Source organism: Euprymna scolopes, chromosome 23 (genome assembly GCF_053919585.1).
Source record: "Euprymna scolopes isolate OS-2025 chromosome 23, ASM5391958v1, whole genome shotgun sequence".
NCBI lineage: Eukaryota > Metazoa > Mollusca > Cephalopoda > Sepiida > Sepiolidae > Euprymna > Euprymna scolopes.
The window spans coordinates 103,635,496-103,656,637 of NC_136504.1; the positions used below are offsets into that span (position 1 = coordinate 103,635,496).

Here is a 21,142-nt window from a genome sequence, read left to right on the forward strand (position 1 = left end):
TATGAGTTTAATTACACTTATATACCATTAAATATGAAATGCTTTTGAAGAATCGATACAAAAAAAAAAAGCAAATCAATAAATAAGTGCACATTTTTCTAAAAATAGGATAATTTCTTTCAGCAATTTCTTGTTAAGTCATGGTGGATTGGTGGACTAAGCAGGATACTAGACGGAGGAGGTGTTTTCAACACATAGGACACCTAACATATATATATATATATATATATATATATATATATATATATATATATATATATATATCAAGGCTTGAGATACTCAAAAGTAGGGACTAATGAATACAATGAGATTGTTAGATAGTGCTCGATAACAGGAGCAAAATATTTTCTTATTATTTATTCGTAAGTAAACAGATACATTTGCGCTGTTTGTAGCGACCAAATGTAACTGTTTACCTTCGAATAAATTATATATATATATATATATATATATATATATATATATATATATATATATATATATATACCTTATAAAAAAAGAATTAACCATTAACTTAATCGTCAAATCAAACGTTAAATGTACATGGCGAAATATGGTTTATTCAGTTCCTTCCAGACCTTCATACTTAATTTTAAACTATCACAATTTTTTTTTAATTTCACTATGCAAATCTATAGAGTTATATAAAAAGTTGGAATTATTTGAAATTCTGTTGCTTATATTATATTATTTTTGCATGTTCTTTTAGAAAATCACCCTAAATCTTATTTAGGCGAAAAAAAAAATATTTGGTTCCAAAAGCTTAAAAAAAATTTTTTTTAAATGGTTTTGCGACCGAGACAAAAATGGCGGTGAATGGTGTGGTTTTAGAAAAAAAATTAAGTTAAAATTCTATTAAAAATAGTAGAAAACGTTTTATATTATTCTGCTTTTTATATGATAATATTTAGGCTTTTACCTTTCTGGAAAAAAAGTTGCTTAAGATCAATGGATTTTAATAGATTTTAATTCATTTTAAAAACGGCTACTTCTTTATTTTTCCAATTTTTTTTTTTTGGCTGTGTCTAGTTTTAATATTTCAAAATGCCTTTTTTATTTTTTGTACTTACTTTTCAGAAATATAATTTCCTGCTGAACAGTTTATTTTATATTAAACGACCGTAATATATTGCATAGGTTTTCAGGGTTTGTATTACTGTACACATAGATTCGAAAAAGTTGTCAAAAAACAAATATATAACAAATAAATGTTATCAAAGGCAAGATAAGTTACTTTTCTACCAAACTGGATATAATTTTCGTGTTTTTATTCAATTTAACATGTTTATTCAGCTCGAAAAGCATACAGTGTTTAGCGATGTATTGGAAAATTCAAGATGGCGGCCGATTCTCTCTCTAACACGGTGTTTGGAAAAAGGTGTAATAAATAATAAACTAGACAAAATACTGTTAGAAATTCGCTCAATATATGTTACCGTGACATAACTTGACATATATTCGGTGGTTTTTAATAGTATTTTGTCAAGTTTATTATTTATAACACATTTTCTCGAACTTACCGTGTTAAAGAGAGAGTCGGCCGCCATCTTGAATTTTCCAATACATCGGTAAACAAGTGTTTTCAATCGTCTTCAAGATTTGTATTAATTTGTTTTCGTTGTATTTATAAAGTATTTTATTGTTTAGTCTGTAGTTTTACCGACAAAAACATAAGGTTAACATATTTTTCATTGGTTTATGTAAAACAAGAACCCCCCCAGTGTTTTCAGTGCCCAAAATTGGCTTTTCAAAGAAAAAAAATACAGTCACGGCAAATATTGTTACAGTAAAAGCAACAAACACAGGAAATAAAAAGTAAATAAAAGAAATGTGTTTAACTAAATAGATATAAAAGAGGAATAATAAGTTGTGTGCGTTTTCAGCACCACAAATATCTTGAGTATTCGTTTAGTAAATGTACTTATGTCTCTTACATTTTTAAGTATTTATGTAAATGTACCATTTATTTTCAGATGTTTAATTTATTTCTGCTATTACTGGATTGCTGATCATAACGCTCACTTATTGTTTCCTTCACATCTGACAGCGATTTGCGCTAACTATAAACTGGAAACATCCTGTGTTTATAAGTGCCAAACACTGCACATCACTAAGTTTGATGCCAACGGCAGGCAATTCTGTTTTAATTTTTTTTTGCATGGGGGTAAGGCTAGTGACAATTCATTGTCCCTAATTTTGTTTCCTGAACAGTTATAAGATATGTGACACTCCTCATTGCAGTGATAACATCACATTTTTCTGTGTTCATGGATAAACATCACATTTTTCTGTGTTCATTGATAAACATCACATTTTTCTGTGTTCATGGATAAACACTCCTCATACCATGTCGACTCCAACACTCCTTAGGGAAATGATTAGGCCGCCTTTCCACATTTATAACACACCGGACTCATGCACTTATCGTTAGCTAGTATAGAATCAACATTGTCTCTGGCTGCTGCTGCTGCTGCTGCTGCTATTGGTTCCAGTTCCTTAAGGATGTTTCAAGTCCGAGCCAACAACTCATTTGTTGTTAATTTTTCTATTCGTGATGATGCTTACAACAGTCTACTAACATCATCAGGTAAGCCTACTACAAAAGTACAGTGTAATATTTTGTTATTGACCTTACCAAACGGTGCAAGTAACTTCTGTAAAATCGGCTTAGTACATGTCAACCATTTATTGGGATGAAGTCGCTGATTAATGAACTGTGGCCATGCAACAAAATAATCCGTACCAAACGCTGTATAAAGGTTCTGCATAATTTCATTACAATCTGATTCATCCTCGAGTTGTTGGTGTATTGCATAGGCCTCACTGATTAACCTCAATCGGATGACATGCTAGTTCTTTTTTTTTGCAAAGTTTACAGATACGCTCAGCCTTTTCAACCCATTCGATAACAGGGTCAAGCAGTAGGTCCATCAAACTCTGGTATTAAGCAATTGTCAAATCTGTTCATTTTTTAAGTTAGTGCTTATCAAAGCTGAAACAGCTTATTGTAAAACAAAAATAAATCTCAAATAAATTCAACATAGTGCTGTCAAAGCTTCCAAGTCCAAAACTTAACGCTCTGTTGTCAAAACTCCCAACTTCACAACTCGAGACTCTTCCAAGTTGACTTGCACACAATTATGTACATAGCACATACCTTCTTCCAACTTCTTTCCCTGTTCGCTTCATGTCTGTTTTTATTAAACTGTCTAATTTGCATTCAAACGAAGACAGTGCATCACTCACGTCAGAGTCAACCATAAAACCAACTGGGTGTCACCATTTTAGCCTTTCCCTTTTGTTTTCATGATTGACCCTTTGACGTACACACACATGCTAGCCAAATAAGTTACGATTTCTTCTACAACTAGTGCAACTTCTGGCTCAAAACTGCCACTGGGTTCCCAGTTTCGAATCTTGCTGGTCAGTTATAGTTATGACAGAAGAGGTGTCTGTCGATAATTATATATGTATAATATAAATACATTTGAGTATAATCTCGTTTGTTTCATAATTTATTTCAAGTGGTCCAAGCCTTCTGAAAAGTTTTTCCATCCTAAGGTTTTGAAAATTGCTTTAAAGATACTGAAGTTAATTTAATTTTTTTATCTATAATGTAGATTTGATGCTTTTCAAATGTTACCCATGACAATCATCTGGGAGTATTATCATTTCAGATACATTTTAGCAAATAAATTTCCCCCTTCTCTTCTCCTCCATTGTCATAATGGTAGAGCATAAATTCCTTGTGATTCCTATAGTGAGGAAGCATGCTCCTTTGTTCTCTTGAGATATAAGGCATTTTATTTTCCCTAACTCCCGAAAGACATTATTCAAAATTGATCCTTGATTAACTAAGGAAATTCTCCCCTAAATAATACAAGAAATTAGGAACCTGAGAAGAAAATACTATTGTCACTAAAAAAGAAAATGTACTTCAAAACCATTTGATCTTAAATTCTTACAAAAACGCTTCCTTATCATTACTTCCCAGTTAATCAGTCAATACAAATTGTCTTTTCTTAGTCCATCTAATAAAATGCAGGCTTATTTTTTTATTTTTGCTATACTGTACTCCGTGTCACATCCTAAATGTTACAACCTTCTTCTGATAAACATTCTTATACTTGAAACTTTCTCTCATGAAGATTGAAATTTCTTTTTTATTGTTCATTTGTTTCTCCTAGCCAACTTTATTCCTGAAATAGATGAGGAGATTTCGCCGTTTATTCCTGAAATAGATGAGGAGATTTCGCCGTTCATTGAGACAAAAGAGGAAGACTGCTAGCAAAGAGGTTTACCATATTTCTGCTGACTAGAAAGAGAAAAATCATCCTCACACAATCAAAAAGGCTAACTACAAATTCTCCTATGTAGAAGATCAATCATTTCGCAGTAGAGGTATCTATTGAATCCCATGAAGCTGCAAAATTAGTTGTAAGTGTAAGATTATTGTTGGAGTCCAAGCATATATGGAAAATGTCAGAGGAGGCAAATTATGTTTCCTTTTGATATCTCACTTCTTCTAAACTTTTAATAAGATGATGTGATTTTTAAAAAGTTGTATTTTAACGGTTCCAATTAAAATATATTACTTTTACAGAATCCAGATATTGTTTCTCAGTATAAGTATGATTTGATTACTTTTAAGATTGGCTAATATTCTAAGGGGCCTGCGATTGAGTTTATTAGGTAACTCAATGGAATTTATAGATTAGCTTGTATGAATGAGCAAGGATTGAGAATATTCATTTACAGATAATAAGTGTCAGTCTATAAAAAGCACACTTTGCAACAGTTTACTTTAAGGGTATCATATCAAAAAACTTGATTTTCTATTCAGCTTAGATACAGGGTCTTTATGTGTTACCTTGCGACTCTTCTAAACATCAAGAAACTAATGGTGTCTACTTGTAAAACAAGTAATCAGTAATTGATAATATTGCTTTATATAGATATAATAATGGTAATTTCAATTAAATATTATATAGTTTATTTACAACTCGATGCTAAACAATATCATGAGAAATATGCTGCAGAAGAAAGTTGGGTTGAAATCGTGAAAAGAGTCTCATAACAAAAAAGGCTTTTCTTAATATATTAAATTAGTCATAGATTAGCTTTTGAACTAATCAGTTTGATATGTTTATTCAATCCATTACCAAAATTTACCAAATCCGATACATGTCTTGGCTGCAATTTTGCTATTCAGATACTTTTTCTAGCTAATGAATTAAAACAATATAAGAGCACAATATAACATTAATGGTTAATTTTATACTTTAAGAAACGTTAGTCAAAATGGCAAACGAAATGTGCAACTTATAACTTTAAAGATAATAAAATAAGTATATTGAAAATATATCCGTAAAAAATATTTATTTCATCTTACATAGAAAAGATTACTGCCAAAAGGAAATATCTGAAAAGAGCTGATTCATTTATTTTGTTAACATCTCTTTAAATTTGGAACAAAATTTATAAGGAATTTTTGTCTTTTTAATGAGAATCAATTTAAAAAAAATTAATTATTAACACATGAAATCTATGTTTAAATTTTATTTTTTATTTGCAGAAACCCATTATTTTATTTGAATGGATCTTCATTACCTTGTTGGCTTAAGAACATTTGGTCATAATTGGAAAGGTCCTGATATAAATTTCATGAATCTAAAAATTCTGGAACCAAAGAATGCCAAACCTTATGAAGCACGTGATACCTTTGTAATCAAATGGAAGTTGGTAAAACATATTTCAAAATAGTGTTCTCATAGGAATGTTTTCCTCGTATTTTTGTGTATAATATTTCTGTAAATTTCAGAATGCCTAGAAACTTTAATAAATGCAAAAAAAAATAAATCTAAAATGTTTACGAAATCAAAAATCATATTCAGATTTTTAAAAGAAAAAGAAACATTCTGCTTACTTGTAAGGCTGAAATCAGTACAAATTAGGGGAAAAATAAATGAAAATATATTTTACTACCAAAGAGAGAAAAATGGGAATGTTTGATAATTTATTTTGTTTTCTAAAATATCTAAATATGAAAAATGTATGAAATAATTTTTGCTACGAATACCCAACGTTTCAAATTGTAAAAAGAAATTGTAATCTGACGCTAAACAACAAGAAAATTACAGTAAAGGATCTGGTTCTGTTGTTTTGAAGCAAACTATGAGGAAAATGACAAAGAAAAAAACAAATTATCGAAAAAAATTTGGATTATGCTGATTATGTTATACTAAAAAATAGCTTTTGTTGTCTCAGATATACTTAAAGATAATCACATTTTTGCCACTTGTGTGGTTATTTTCTCATGCCATATTCAGTTTCTTGAAGCATATAAAACAAATATGGAAGAAAGACTTTATTCTTGTAAAGTATGTGCTAATTCTTTTACACAGAAATCACATTTATTGCATCATATGATAATACACACGGGTGTAAAGCCATATTCTTGTGAAGTATGTGGTTCTTCTTTTGCAATGAAGACAAACTTGTATAGTCATATGCGAACTCATACAGGAGACAAACCACATTATTGTGAAGTATGTGGTTCTTCCTTTGCACAGAAATCTACTTTGTTGAATCATTTGTCAACACATACAGGAGACAGACCACATTGCTGTGACGTATGTGACTCTTCTTTTACACAGAAGTCACATTTGTTGCAGCATATAAGAACACATACGGGAGATAAACCACATTCTTGTGAAGTATGTGGTGCTTCTTTTACACAGAAGGCAAATATGTTGCGTCATATGCTAACACATACGGGAGACAAACCACATTCTTGTGAAGTATGTGGTTCTTCTTTTGCACAGAAGCAGCAATTGTTGCGTCATAAGCTAACACATACAGGGGACAAACCACATTCTTGTGAAGTATGTGGTTCTTCTTATAGACATAAGTCAACTTTGTTGCATCATATGCAAACACATACAGGGGACAAACCACATTCCTGTGAATTGTGTGATTCTTCTTTTACACGGAAGTCAATTTTAGTGGAGCATATGCGAAAACATACAGGAGAAAAATCACATTCTTGTAAAGTATGTGGTTTTTCTTTTACATATAAGTCAAATTTGTTGCAGCATATGTCAACACATACAGGTCAAAAACCACATTCTTGTGAAGTATGTGGGTCTTCTTTTAAACGGAAGTCAACTTTAATTGAGCATATTCGTACACATACGGGAGATAAACCATATTCTTGTAAAGTATGTAGCTCTTTTTTTACATATAAGTCAAACTTGGTGCATCATATGCAGACACATACAGGAGATAAACCACATTCTTGTGAAGTATGTGGTTCGTCTTTTGCACGGAAGTCACATTTGTTGCGTCATATGGAAACACATACGGGTTAGTGTTTCAATGATGTTGAGTTAAGCAGTGTAGATGAAAAATATTACGAAAATATAAGGTTTTTCATGCGACAGGAAAAGGAACTAAAATATTAGGAATATTGCTATCCTCTTAGTAAATATAAGAGCAGCTAGACGTCTCAAAATGTTTTTAAAAACCTTGCAAAAAACGGGAAGTGTGAGTATTGCACTTAATGGGACGTTAAGAATCATGAACATATTTCTCAGTTGGAATGTTTAAGGTAGCGAGTGAATGTCTGGAATCTAGTAGGATGTCTCATCCTAACCTTGAATTAAATGGTGTTAAAATAATTATTAAATGGTATAAATAATTATTGGTGTAAGAGCAACTTGCCCAATAAAAAAAGTTTAAAGTAATACTTAGCTATCTAAGACCGTATTTATTTGATATATATATATGGCTGTTCTGTTTGAAATAGATCAACCATTAGCAAATATTTACGAACAATTATTGTATGAATTTTAAGAACCTCCAATCTATTTTGGTTAGATGTACAAGCTTACTATTTATCACAATATATCATTATTTTATTACTACCTATTACTGTTGTCTTGCCTATATTGACTGAGTGCATCATTTGTGTCGTTCAGAGATCTCATTAAGGAGATTGTCACAGTAGTAGCTACAGCAATATCAACGCGGGGAAGCGGTTTTGAAAACAGTAGCAATAGTATTAGTATTTACAACAATTGTAGAACAATTATGTATACTATCCTTCGATATTTGCTGATTTAAATGTTTGACACTGATTAAAGCTAATACTCAATACCGATTGGTTTCTTATATCGGGATTTAACCAATTTATGGAGCTTCATACTTGTTTGCAGTTGATATATACCAAAATTTCATTCAATTTGTTTCTGGAAAGAAGACCAGACTGCCACATTTTACTTCCTCACTCAATACGATCACAAACGTATTTCCTTGCATGCACATGAAACCTACTTTTGGTATTTTTCTTTTTGCATCAGAACATGGAATTACTTTTCAAAAGGTTTGCACAGAATTCCAATTAATAATAATAATAATAATAATAATAATAATAATAATGATAATAATAATAATAATAATAATAATAATAATAATGTATACTGTGCCAGCCTTACAGATAAACCTTTATTCCCATCTATGTCTATACAGACTTTTGCATAACATTTTACTCATCCAAACTCATGGAATTACAATTTCTCATCCACATAAATAAACTTATAATAATATTTTCATTTTTATGACTTCCAAACATTTAAAGTCAAATTTTTATCTTGTCGTGTGTTTAATTACTTTATTGTACGAGGATGCCCAATAAATTATTATATATTATGTTTTTGTTACCAATGTACTTATTGTTGAGGCTCGAAAGGTTCACTAAGGAAGACACGGACACAGAAATAGGTTAATGTAAGGTATTTGTATTGAGAAGAAAACAGAATATATAGAAAACAAGAGTCGTAGTGGTTAACTCCAATATTACATACTAACAACTACCCATATTTAATCGAGAGAGCACATGCCTCGTTCTATTCATAGAATTCAGAGGAATTCATACCTTGTGCATGGATGAGTCCCATAAACACCTTTTTCACAAGCCTTTTGCACCGTAGAAAACTTGTTTATATATTTTCAGCTTTGAGTTGATTATTAATGAGTGTGAATTTTTCCTTTTTCTCGAATATCTGTTCAGATTGTGATGGGTTCAAACGTCTAAAAAAATTGCATCAATCGGCTGTTCTTCTACTGTTAATGTGCTCCAGTACCAGTTGATTTCCTTTTTATATTTGTTCTTATAGAATTTTAAAGTTTATTTTGTATTCTATCGAGAGTGCGCATGTCTCGTTCTATTTATAGTATTCAGAGGAATTCATACCTTATGCATGGATGAACCTCCAAAACAACCCCTTCCTAAGTCTTTTGCACCACAAAAAGCTTGTTAATATATTTTCCGCTTTGGGTTGATCGTCAATGAGTGGGAATTTTCCCTTTCTATCAACTGTCTCTTTCTGTTTGGGGTGGGTCGAGTTTGAACGTCTCAAAAATAGCATCGATCGGCTCTTCCTCTGCTCCAGTGTAATCTGGGTGACGTTTTCGATATTTATTCTGATGGATTTTATAAATGCATTTTGTATATTGTAACATATACCAGATATCGCCGATCGTTTACATTTTACTTTAAGATCTGTATTTCTTTCGTAATATAATTATTTCTTTAATGAATAACTTCGACAAAGTCAGTTTATTTGATATTTATATGTTTATATAACAAATTATAATGTTAGGAGTTGCTACAGTCGACGTATTTTCGTATTAATTTTACTTCATACTCAGATTTGTTTTGTCTTTAACGTTTCACCCTTTTTTGTTTGCAGTTAAACATAACTTCCGTTTTATGCAAATTTGTAACGCATTTATTTCAGTTTTTGCTGTTATTTTTCTCGGCTTATTTTCGAATTATACGCATTATTCTTTTTAATGCCTTCTTTGATTTGCTATATGAAATCTATTTGAAAGTTTCTTAATTTTTATTATAATCAACTTGATTTCGAAACGTACCTTTTCGGTTTCTAGAATTTTTTGGCTAGCATATATTTTATTAAAATTTGTATAAAATTCTAACGTTCAAAACTCTTCATCCAATTCAAACTAAATAGATTTTCAGATTTTCTGACGACGTATACCTAAAACTTTGTAAAAGTCTCGTTTAAATATGCTGGTAAATATAATTATCCAGTAAATAATCATATTGCCAGTCAACGTGAGGCTGATTTTAGTGTTTTGTGGCTAGCTGGTTTGTTAAGTTTTTTTCCAAACACAAATTTATAATGGGAAACTCGGACCCGGTGTCTAAGTGTAATTTCAGTAGTTTTATTGAATAGCTTGTCTATTACTAAATTTTCGTCAGACATTTCGTTGGATGCTCTTTGAATCTATTTTTTGCTTTGGGTTTGTTTTTACAATGCGACATTTTATGAGAAAGCTTGCCACAATTTTGTCAAGTTTCATTCCAAAAATGGCAGATTTTCTTCCTAATGTATTTCCCCACATAAGTTACATGGTCTTGGAGGTAACTTCTTTTGTTACTGTATAGTCCACACGTTTTGAAAAATAAGGATAGCTATTTTTTTCTCTTTTTTGGAGGTAATTCTTTGATTTATACCGACAATACGGTTGGACATATTTATTTAATATTTTTTAATGGCTCTTGTATACTTTCAAAACCGCTTCTCACGCTCATAACGCTTTGTCAATCCTTGGCAAGTTCCCGTAAAACAATCTAACACATAGACAAACTTATAAAAAAACAACAACTCATTTTTGCTATATTCTCTAAAAATAAAGGCAACCACTTTTAATTGAAAACAAAAAAAAAACAATACATTTTTAACTAGAACATCTTTAGGGAAAACAAAAAAAATTTCATTATAAAAATACTAGATTTCAAAAATGAAAACGTATTCTCACGATCAAAAATAGTCCTATACAGGGCTTCAGTTCATCTTCAAACAGTTTTTTTTCTGCTACAGTGTTACACTCTATCTTCGAAACTCGAACAGAAATACGTTGTTACCCTTGCATTACGAGACGCTAACTCAGAAGAATATAAAACATGGGTCCACCTGACTATATTACTAAATATACATACTAAAATATTCTCGCAGCATGAGTGACATTTATCACGCCTGGGAATAAACCAACCAAAAAAAGAAACTCCTTTCAGTAAAAGAAAAGATAAAATAAAACAAAAACCGTTTACAAAGAAACTACCAATGCAACAATAAAAGAAAATATCCTCTTACTTGAATAAAGGCCGAAAACATACAGCGTACAATAGAACTTCTAGAATCATGAAATATCTCTTCAAAAGTCTTTGTTTTCAATTTCTATATCGATATCTGTTTATTCTACATAAGTCGCTCCAGACTAAATTTTCCTAATTTAACCTAGAAGATTAAACGTTATTTATGTTCTTTTGTTGCAAATGCTTTTTTCCTTAAAACAGCCTTGTGCCTGATTTTCTCGTCCTGACAAAGTTATTTTCTTGAAAAAGAACGTGAATTTTCAACTTCTGCATCTTGAAGTTAGCTGGTGGAAGCTAACCCAAAATGTATTAGCGTTGCTGGGAAGATAAATGGCTCACTGACAATTATTTAATTTGAATACAGTCACGTGTTTTAAGTTCAAAATGCGGATTTACCAATCCACCACCACTAGCAGATGAAAGAACATTTTTATTCTTCATATTTCGTCTGCTGACGTAATGCAAATTCTAACTTTCAAAACTGTCGTTACTGATAAACAAATTAAAAATGAGGAACCCTTTATTTTTATTTTCATATAGATGTTTTAAATATTTCCCACCAAAATTCGATCCAAGTACAGAGATACTTTAACAATGGTTCTACCAACGTCAATCACAACGGCTGCAATGGGCCGTCATAACGATTCTTTATCTATGCTTCATTTTGAAACTAAACGTTTATTTGTGTGATAAACCACATGTACCTCCCCATCCATCTCGATGGACAAAATCGAAAAAACCCAACGTTGTATCTGTGATCTTCCCCTTCGTCTGCTCTTCTGGCTGTGTTGTTTCTAACATTAGCGGCTGCCGAAGGAGGTGTGCATGGCTTAACAAGAACAAATAAAATAAAACAAAACTCAAAAGAAAACTCCGACACATTATGCAAATATCTTATGTTATGCCATCAGTCCGCTACACGCTATGGTTCACGTCTACGTTTTCTCGACGCTGTGTTCATCAGTTGATGTCAACTCATATTGATTTCCTTACGCTCTCTGGATCTTATCAAAGCAACAATATGCCTTCAACGTTATTTATTTCACAACTGTCTTCAATGCTAACTGTCGTCAATTTTCTCAAACACAAGACTGTCCCTAACCATGTAAACTATCGCAAAACTCAACACCGACCCTAATACTAACTCTCAACATATTGATCGCCATTGTCAGGCCATTTTTTTCCAAATCACTGCCATACTTTGATTAACAATCTTATTCAGCTTCATTTGTGTAGCTTGATAAACTTCTTCAACATTATTCTGCTGATACAAGTACGGACATTATAGAACACATATACTTGAACTTAATTAAACACATACGTACATACACACATGGACACACCCTGATTTTTACACCTACACACGTATGAACATTCCCATAGAAACTTTCTTATATATTAACTATTCTAGATGTGCAATCAAGTTGTTTTGATTGTTAGAATGTCCGTCTATTCTACAAATAATATTGTCTTTATAAGCAGCTCGTCAAGAGTAAGCATGATCTGGACAGTCTGTATCTGTTGTCGACAGTGAGACAACCAGATGCGTTAAATAGATTTTTAGGTAGACTCTGTGGAATAATCCTTGGGTTATGCTCAGGTATCAAGAAGGTGGCTCCCGGTGCTTAAACCAATAATCCAATGTATATTTTGTAAAAAATGTGAGATTGTATATTTCTTACGTTTTCAACCAAGGGGAATATAAATTGTAGATTAAAACTTTTGCTTTAGCAATATTTTATATTATTATCTAAAAAAATCATGTATTTTTTTTTATAATTTAACAAAGTTGCATAATCTTTTTACTTCAACAATTATTTTTAAAAAGTAATATATAATTTTACTTCTTTTTTTTTATCTTGTTGAGATTTAAAAGGATGTAATTTCAAAGGATCCGTAAGTGGGATAAGATCCTAACACATACTAGGGTTAGAATAGACCCTGAGACTTGTGGTAACTTAACTAAAAAAAAAAAACTTTAACATTTTACCTTAGAGTAAGTTTAAGATTTCTGATCAAGGAAAAGAGAGATAGACGGAGATTAAGTAGCTTAATTACAAAAAATAATAATAAACTCATAATAAATGAAATGGTGTATATTTTTTCTGTTAGGATCAAAGTTATAAATGATTGCGGAGGCAATAAGATGAAGCGCCTCATACAAGTATGATATAATTTCTCTCGCTATTTAAAGCAGTTCCGTTAGTTCGGTCAATAGAGCACGAGATGCAAACAGCTAGAGTTCCATGTTTAATACGACTACATATAAGACTGATGAGTCTTAGGAATATCCGTAGAAAGCTAACAACTTTAATAACAAACATTTAGCCAAAAAGTAAATTAGTAACTGTCATAATATAGGCTAAGAGACTATTAGTCGCCTAGAGTTATGCCCCTTGGCCCGTGACGTATGAATCTCGTCCGCCATTGTTTCTCAGTGCAACGTTTACTACTAGACAATAAAGAACGCATTTTACACCACCTTCGAGTCTGTTTATCAATGCTTCCAAAGTATGTATTATCACGACATGGTGTCTGAAGTGGGATCCTCTAAAGAATCAAAGGAATAGTAACAATATTACCCTAAAAAAAAAACAAAAAAAAACGAACATTTTCGGGATCTAAAAAAAATTAATACAAAAACACACGTGGTGTCGGTATTTTTCTCGCAATCGACGATGAATACATATTCGCAACTACCACCTCCAACAATCGATTGGAACACTTCAAATTTGGCCAAATCAATGGACCGATTTATCAGGCAAGTTCATTTATATTTCGACGGCCCAATGAAAGACGTAGATTCAGACACAAAGTTAAATTACTTGCTAATATGGTCTGGTATCGAGGGCCAGGAAATAAGTGACACTTTTCCCTTTCGACAGGGAGAAGAAAGGACATTGGATAAATATATCCAATTTTTTAAGGAATATGCGAATCCGCGATCGAACTTTCGTGTAGCTAGACACAACCTACTAAAATGTAAACAAAACGCGGATGAATCGGCACACGCATTTCTAAGTCGGCTGCGTCAGACAGCCAAACAGTGTGAATACGGTCGGACGGTGGAAGAGACCATTGTGTTGGACCTATTCATATTCGGTATTTATTTACAGTCTGCACAAAAGTCCCTAATAAGAGAAGGAAGCGATCTCACGATCGAGAAAGCACTCGGAATCGTCGAGACAGAAGAAGCCACGTGTAAACAAATGGAAGCATTACGTACAACAGCAGTAGAAGACAGCTCTACACTCGCAGTTAGAGCCAGACAGCCCAGTGGACCTACCACATGTGGTAATTGTGGCACAAAACACCATCAATATAAATGCCCAGCTAAAGGCAAATACTGCCTAAAATGCAATAAAAAGGGACACTTTGCTAAAGTTTGCCACTCTAAAATAGGAGACGAGGGGCACACACGCAGACAGTCATTCCAGCCACAGAGGAAATATAATAAGAATAAAATCCACATGGCAGCAGCACATATGGGTAGCAACGACGACAGTTCCACAGAGGAGCTGTACTTTCACACAGTAAAGGAATTCTCCTGCCATTCTGGAATTTCAGAGATGAGATTGGGGTCCAGGATGGAATTCTACTCAAGAGCCAGAGAATCATTATCCCAGCCTCGTTGCAAAGAGGCATACTGGAAGAGCTGCATGCTTCACACCAAGGAGTAGAGAGAACGAGGTTACGAGCGCGTTCAGCGGTGTACTGGATAGGGTTAAATAAGGACATAGAAGATATAGTCCGAGAGTGCCACACATGCCAGAAATACGAAGCCAGTATCCCGCCCGAATCAATACTCCAGCACGAAACCCCTACGTACCCCTGGCAGTACGTCAGCACAGACTTGTTCACATTGGCAGGGAAAGAATATCTGCTTGTGGCAGATCAGTACAGCCGAAACCCCTTCGTACGACGCCTTCCGTCCGCCTCATCAATATCCGTTATTAGAAGTATTAAGACGATATTTGAGGAACAAGGAGTGCCGGAAATCTTGTACTCGGACAATGGTCCACAATTTACAAGTAAAGATTTCAAGGATTTCGCCAGGACGTACAGCTTCCAACACAGGACATCGTCCCCACATTACCCCAAGTCTAACGGATTCGCCGAAAGAATGGTGGGAACATGCAAGAAAATTTTGACGAAGGCAGGGGAAACTGGTCAAGACAGCTACCTAGCAATGATGGCTTACAGAGTCACGCCACTGTCATCAGACATTAAGTCCCCGGCAGAGTTACTCAACGGACGAAAAATACGGACACCCCTAGTATCCAAGCAACAACTTGGCGATGAGCAGACTAGGACAGCCATACAGAAACAGAAAGATCATTCTAAGGTCTGCTATGACAGGAAACATAACAGACACCACTCCCACCTACATGCAGGACCGAATGTCTATGTCCAGCAGGAAAGAGCAAAGATATGGGAGCCTGGAAAAATTCAGCGCTCCAGCGTGACACCCAGATCCTACATAGTTGAATCTGAGAACGGTAACACCTATAGAAGGAACAGGCAGTTCCTCAGACCAGCTGGGAGGAGATCAACAACCGCAAATAGATCCGACCAACCTCGCTCCAGCGACTCTCCACCGGATCCCACCCAGAAGGAAGGTCCCCCCCCCTAAACAAATCGAACAGCCGACCACCGAACAACACTCCAGCGGCACGCCTCACACCCGAACTGAGAAACTCACCCCCGAATTAAGAAGATCTCAGAGACGAGTGAATGCTCCTCAGAAACTGAACTTATAGGTTACACTATCCTAAAAAAAAGAGACAATACCATTACCCCAGAACAATGGAGACAAGCTAAATAATATATTAGAGACTATGTTATCCCTTAATCAGATAAAGGCTAAATATCGCCCTTGGACTATATACATATATATGGAAGGGAAGGGATGTCATAATATAGGCTAAGAGACTATTAGTCGCCTAGAGTTATGCCCCTTGGCCCGTGACGTATGAATCTCGTCCGCCATTGTTTCTCAGTGCAACGTTTACTACTAGACAATAAAGAACGCATTTTACACCACCTTCGAGTCTGTTTATCAATGCTTCCAAAGTATGTATTATCACGACAGTAACAAATTTATTTTATGTAATTAAAATTATATCAAAATATATTTTCTACAAATTAATCCATATTTCTTTTATTCTAGTTTAGATATTCACCAAAAATCTTGAACATTACCTTTCTCTCAAACGCCGGTCCCAGTATAACTCCGCAGTCAATGAAATACTTCACTTCAAACAAAGGAAACACTAAAATATGTATGTGTACAATTTTATAATAAATACATTTGGGTAGAATGACAATTTTTGTTTTGATATTGGTTTCGTTCTTTTTTGTCGGCCTTCTTTCTTCATCGATTCTTTATATTATAATGTTAAAAACGTGCAGTTGAATGGGCTGATATTTTTTATGGGGGAGGGGGTCACAGGTAGAATTCTTCACTGTATTCCCCCTCCTCACAATTTTCTCTGTCAACTTCCCGCACGCGTCTGTCCCTCTCACCTCTGCAAACGGGCTTTTAATTAAAAAAAATAATGACTGCATTTCATTTGCATGTGTGTGTGGTGGGCGGTGTGATCTCGTGCGATTTCACGAGATCACACCTTATAAAGTTACGGCCGCCATCTTTAATCTCTCTCTCAGATCCAACCTGAAGGTAAGTCATACAGCCAGACAAAAAAAAAAAAAGAAAAAAGAAAAAAAAAATTCACGAAAATCTGACCAAGTTTTGCTAGATTTATTAAATACACACATGTTTTCACGTTCGGGATGCCTACTACATCATTTTTCAACGTTATTTTAAAGCGCCAATTATGTAAACACGACTTTCGTCTCGCAATTTCATTACTTTAATACGATAAAAAAAATTTTTTAAATTATTAATAGTTTATATTGCCCTTCTTCTTTTAAATCGTATAAAAGTTATATTGATAATATTAACTTATAATAAAATAACATCGTGTTACATATAGGGGGGGGGTAATTCTGTGGTGAATTTTGGAGGTGCCTATTGTTCAAATTTCAAAAAAATAAATAGAGGGGAGGCCCCCACACTAAAAAAATATTTCCCCTCATGTATTTTAAGGAAACTGCATTTTATATGTAATTTCATTCTAAAATTGATAATTATCTAAAATTTCACGAAAATCTGACCATTAGTAAATTTTGGCTAAATTTATTAAACACAAGTATGTTTTCACGTTCGGAATGCTTACTACATGGGAACGTTATTTTAAAGCGTCAATTATGTAAACACGATTTTCGGCTCGCAATTTCATTATTTTTGTACCAACAAAATAATTTTTAAAAATGATTACTAGTTTATTTTGCCCTTCTTTTAAATGATACAAAATTATATTGATAATATTAACTTATAATAACGTTACATCGTGTTAAATATAAGGGGGTTAATTCTGTGGTGAATTTTGAGATGCCTACATCTACAGGTGTAAGTTGGATCGGCGGTAGGAAAGTCTCCATAATTGCACCGAATTTACCATTAATTTTGACCATTAGGAACTGGACAGATAACTGTCCAATGGAGTGCTGAATATCGACCTGATACAGAGACTTGAACAGAATATGATCAAGATCGCTGCGCATGGATGGACTAGTGCCAGCTTATGCCATACCCAATAGAAACACTTGCACACTCTAAAAGATAAATTCTCTCGACGTACATGATGCAGCAGGATAAGGCAACGATGCATCTGGTGATAGATTATTCTGAAAGTAATCATCACGCAGACATATTTATGGCAAATGGTGCCAAAAATGAGCTAATGATTACCTGCTGGATCTTAGGAGAGCATATCTCCAAGTTCAAATCCACAAGGTTATGTGACTGTGGCAGTCTGTCGGCATGTCAAGGATTTGGATTGAACGTAGCTCCTCGTCGCTAAATGGCACAGCTTTCTGGAGCAAGGAATACATGTAATTCGTGGATGAGAGGTGTATAAACTTGTGATATAAAATGAAATATTTCCGGGATGTGCTGTTCCATACCAGATACTCTCTACTGCTACAACGTATCCCCAAAAGCCAATGACTCATATTTGACCAAACAAGCCAATGATATTAACTGGGGCATAAACCTGACGGGAATGGCATAGTAGAACCCTGCCACGGTACTGTAAATTAAATTACAGTCAGGATGAGCTATACATTACCAAAGTCCCTCTACTGGTACAACGTAAGCTCCACACCAACCAATGCCATTTACCATTAGGGAGTTTGGATGAAAAGGGGGTGATGTTGTGCAAGCATCAACAGGCCCTGATAACTGTCCCTACAAGGTTAGACACTGCATGTAGGTAAAGGCACAATAAAATTGCTGTAGCACAAAATTAAGCCAGAGTTCGGTTTGAGATAATTAGTTTGTAGGGGACTAGGATATATAAATACCCAAATCCCGTTACAAAAGAATAATGAAACGAATGGGAATTGAAGGAAACAAAGACTCAATTAATGGATAAGATAAATGTCGTTTATTTGCTGTTGAAAGAAATGAACGTTTTAGTTATAACATGTCCGCGCGTATGTAACCCATGTTCGTTACAGGACTGGTGTTGTAGCAAGAAAAGGAAATGTGTTTTCATCTCAAGTTCGGGTCACTATTGTTTGTTCGCGCGTGGGAAGAGAAATAAATGTTGTAGGAAAATTGAGAATGGTAGTCCAGCGTGTAGACAAAGAAGAGGATATTAGAGTTGTCATCAGTTAGTAGTCAGCGACGCGAAGGTGTTCTTAGTGGCCAGTAGTAGATGTAGAGAGAAAGAGTGAGAATGTATACATACTGTCTTTAGCTCGTGCCCCATACATAGTAGGAAGTGGGCGTGAGGTACGCGTGCGCGCGCCGAAACGGCGGCGGCTTGTTAGCCCAACCTCTCTCGTTGAGAGTTGGTCCTGAAGAGGATTAGAAACAGTTTGTCTCCATGTTTTATACTCGCTTCCAGAGTGTATCTTGCGCATGTGTATTTCCTTAGAAAGCGGAAGTGACGTCGTCCATGTGCGTGTTCGTGTTCGCGTGTGTGAGTACATGTGTATACGTAAGTGTGTGTGTATATATACGTGAATGTGAGTGTATGTACGCGAACGTGAATAAGTGTACATGTGTGGACGTGGGCGCATATGTTTGTGTGCGCGTATGTATATGACAGCTTGAAATATGAATGTGTGTTTTGTGTGAGACTTGAAAAAGGCTCGTACAAGTCTAGACTCCATATTGGTGGTTTTAATGCCTCGACATGTGAAGCACCTGCGCCCTCGCTACATTGTTCTCTTGTCAGAAGATTATGACGGCACATCTTCAGAGAGAGGGTTAAATTCGATACATGCCAGTGAAACAGTCAGACGATTTTAATGTGTTAGAAGTCAAAGTACATCGGAGGAATCTCACATAAGCAACTGAAATAATTATCTCTACTGTCAACTTATTTCTTTGGGGAGATTTTTTTACTTAGTTTCCATTTTAAAATTATCCTTTAAAAAGACGACTTTTCGGGTATGCTGAAAATGAATATCACATTTTAATTTTCTACAAATAAGAAATTTTCCGAATATCAGGCAATATAATTTATATTATTGCTGGTTGCCATCTTGGTATGGCCGAGTGCTCGTAAATCCGACCCCGAGAAACTATGCTCGTGCCTACCAAGATAGCCACCAGCAATGATATAAGAAATTACATTTTTTAATATCCGGAAGACTACTTATTTGAGGGAAATTTAAATGAGCTATTCGTTTTCAGCATACTGGAAAACCTCTGTTATATTCTATATATTGTGGGCGAGAAAATGCATATTGTTGCAAAAACAAGAATACAATAACTGAGTAAGTTGAACGTATATTCATTTACCACAAATCAGATGAGGTATTGTTTGGATCATTTCCCGGCATCCGTAGTAGTCACAATAAAGTCTTGTCGGATTGTAAGGGTCGTCTAGAAGCGAGAGCAGGGTTTAGAGACGGCTCGTCTGTTAAGACGTTGTTGTTCGATGATTCGGGGTATAGGCGTGGCTTGTCTGATCGTAACTTTGTGGAGGGTACACGTGGTACAGTAAATATGGAATAACCACAAAAGCACACAAATAAATACCGTTCACTTGTGAATAGAGAATCTCGTAGCGGCTGCGATTTTCCGGTCGGCCATGTATGTGCTGCACTTTTTTTTCTTTTTTTTTTTTTTCTTTTCTTTTTTTTCCCCCCGGAAGTCTGATTGGACTGCCCCGCAGATGTTCAAAAATCCCCTTTTCTCCGCACTCGAGATTACAACAACTTACGTTTCTCGCATCATTGCAAGATCTCATCTTGTAACACCTCCCAAAGTTGTCTTTTTAAAAATGAAATATGAAGGTGGAAACTAGGTAAAAATGTACTTTTCCTTTCACGAATTTCTTTTTTCATTAATAATTATTTACCTCATCGTTTTTCGTAATTTTTTGATATGGTACTAATTGAAACTTTAAAATTTCATAGGTACCATTTGTTTCACTTGAGATTCAATATCTCTTTGTTTGTATAATAGAGACTCGTATACATTTTATTTTAAATGATATGTTCCCGCTCCTATTAATAAATAATATTGAAATAAAAAAAATATTAAGGTAGTCTTGCAGCAAAGTTCGACGACTCTAGAAGGATCACATAAGTATTTTACACCGTCAAATAACGAATATTAGGAATTATTAGTTTTAAAATAAAAATTATTATAGTTTAAAAATTAAAAAAAAAAATACGTAATTAATATAAAAAAATATTTTAATATTGGAAGTAAGCACTTGATTAAATAAAGTAAACGAACAAAATATACATTTTTATATATTCATAACTATTTATTTAACAGAAAAATGAAACAATTTTTAGAAAGTGTATTATTGTCTTAACAGAAAAACGAACAAAATAAAACCCGAAGTAATGAAACAGAAACACGTAACAAAA

At 34.0% G+C, this 21,142-nt stretch overlaps 1 protein-coding gene across 1 annotated transcript in view; it reads left to right on the forward strand.

Moving 5' to 3' along the window:
* LOC145246085 (uncharacterized) overlaps positions 1-14,613 on the forward strand; it is a 34,386-nt gene extending 19,773 nt beyond the window's left edge. The window contains exon 2 of the mRNA XM_080107934.1: positions 5,576-14,613. Coding sequence (XP_079964060.1) covers positions 6,354-7,370 — 1,017 coding nt within the window. The 5' untranslated portion in view covers positions 5,576-6,353 and the 3' untranslated portion in view covers positions 7,371-14,613. The remainder of the gene's footprint in view (positions 1-5,575) is intronic.
* Positions 14,614-21,142: the final 6,529 nt, after the last annotated feature.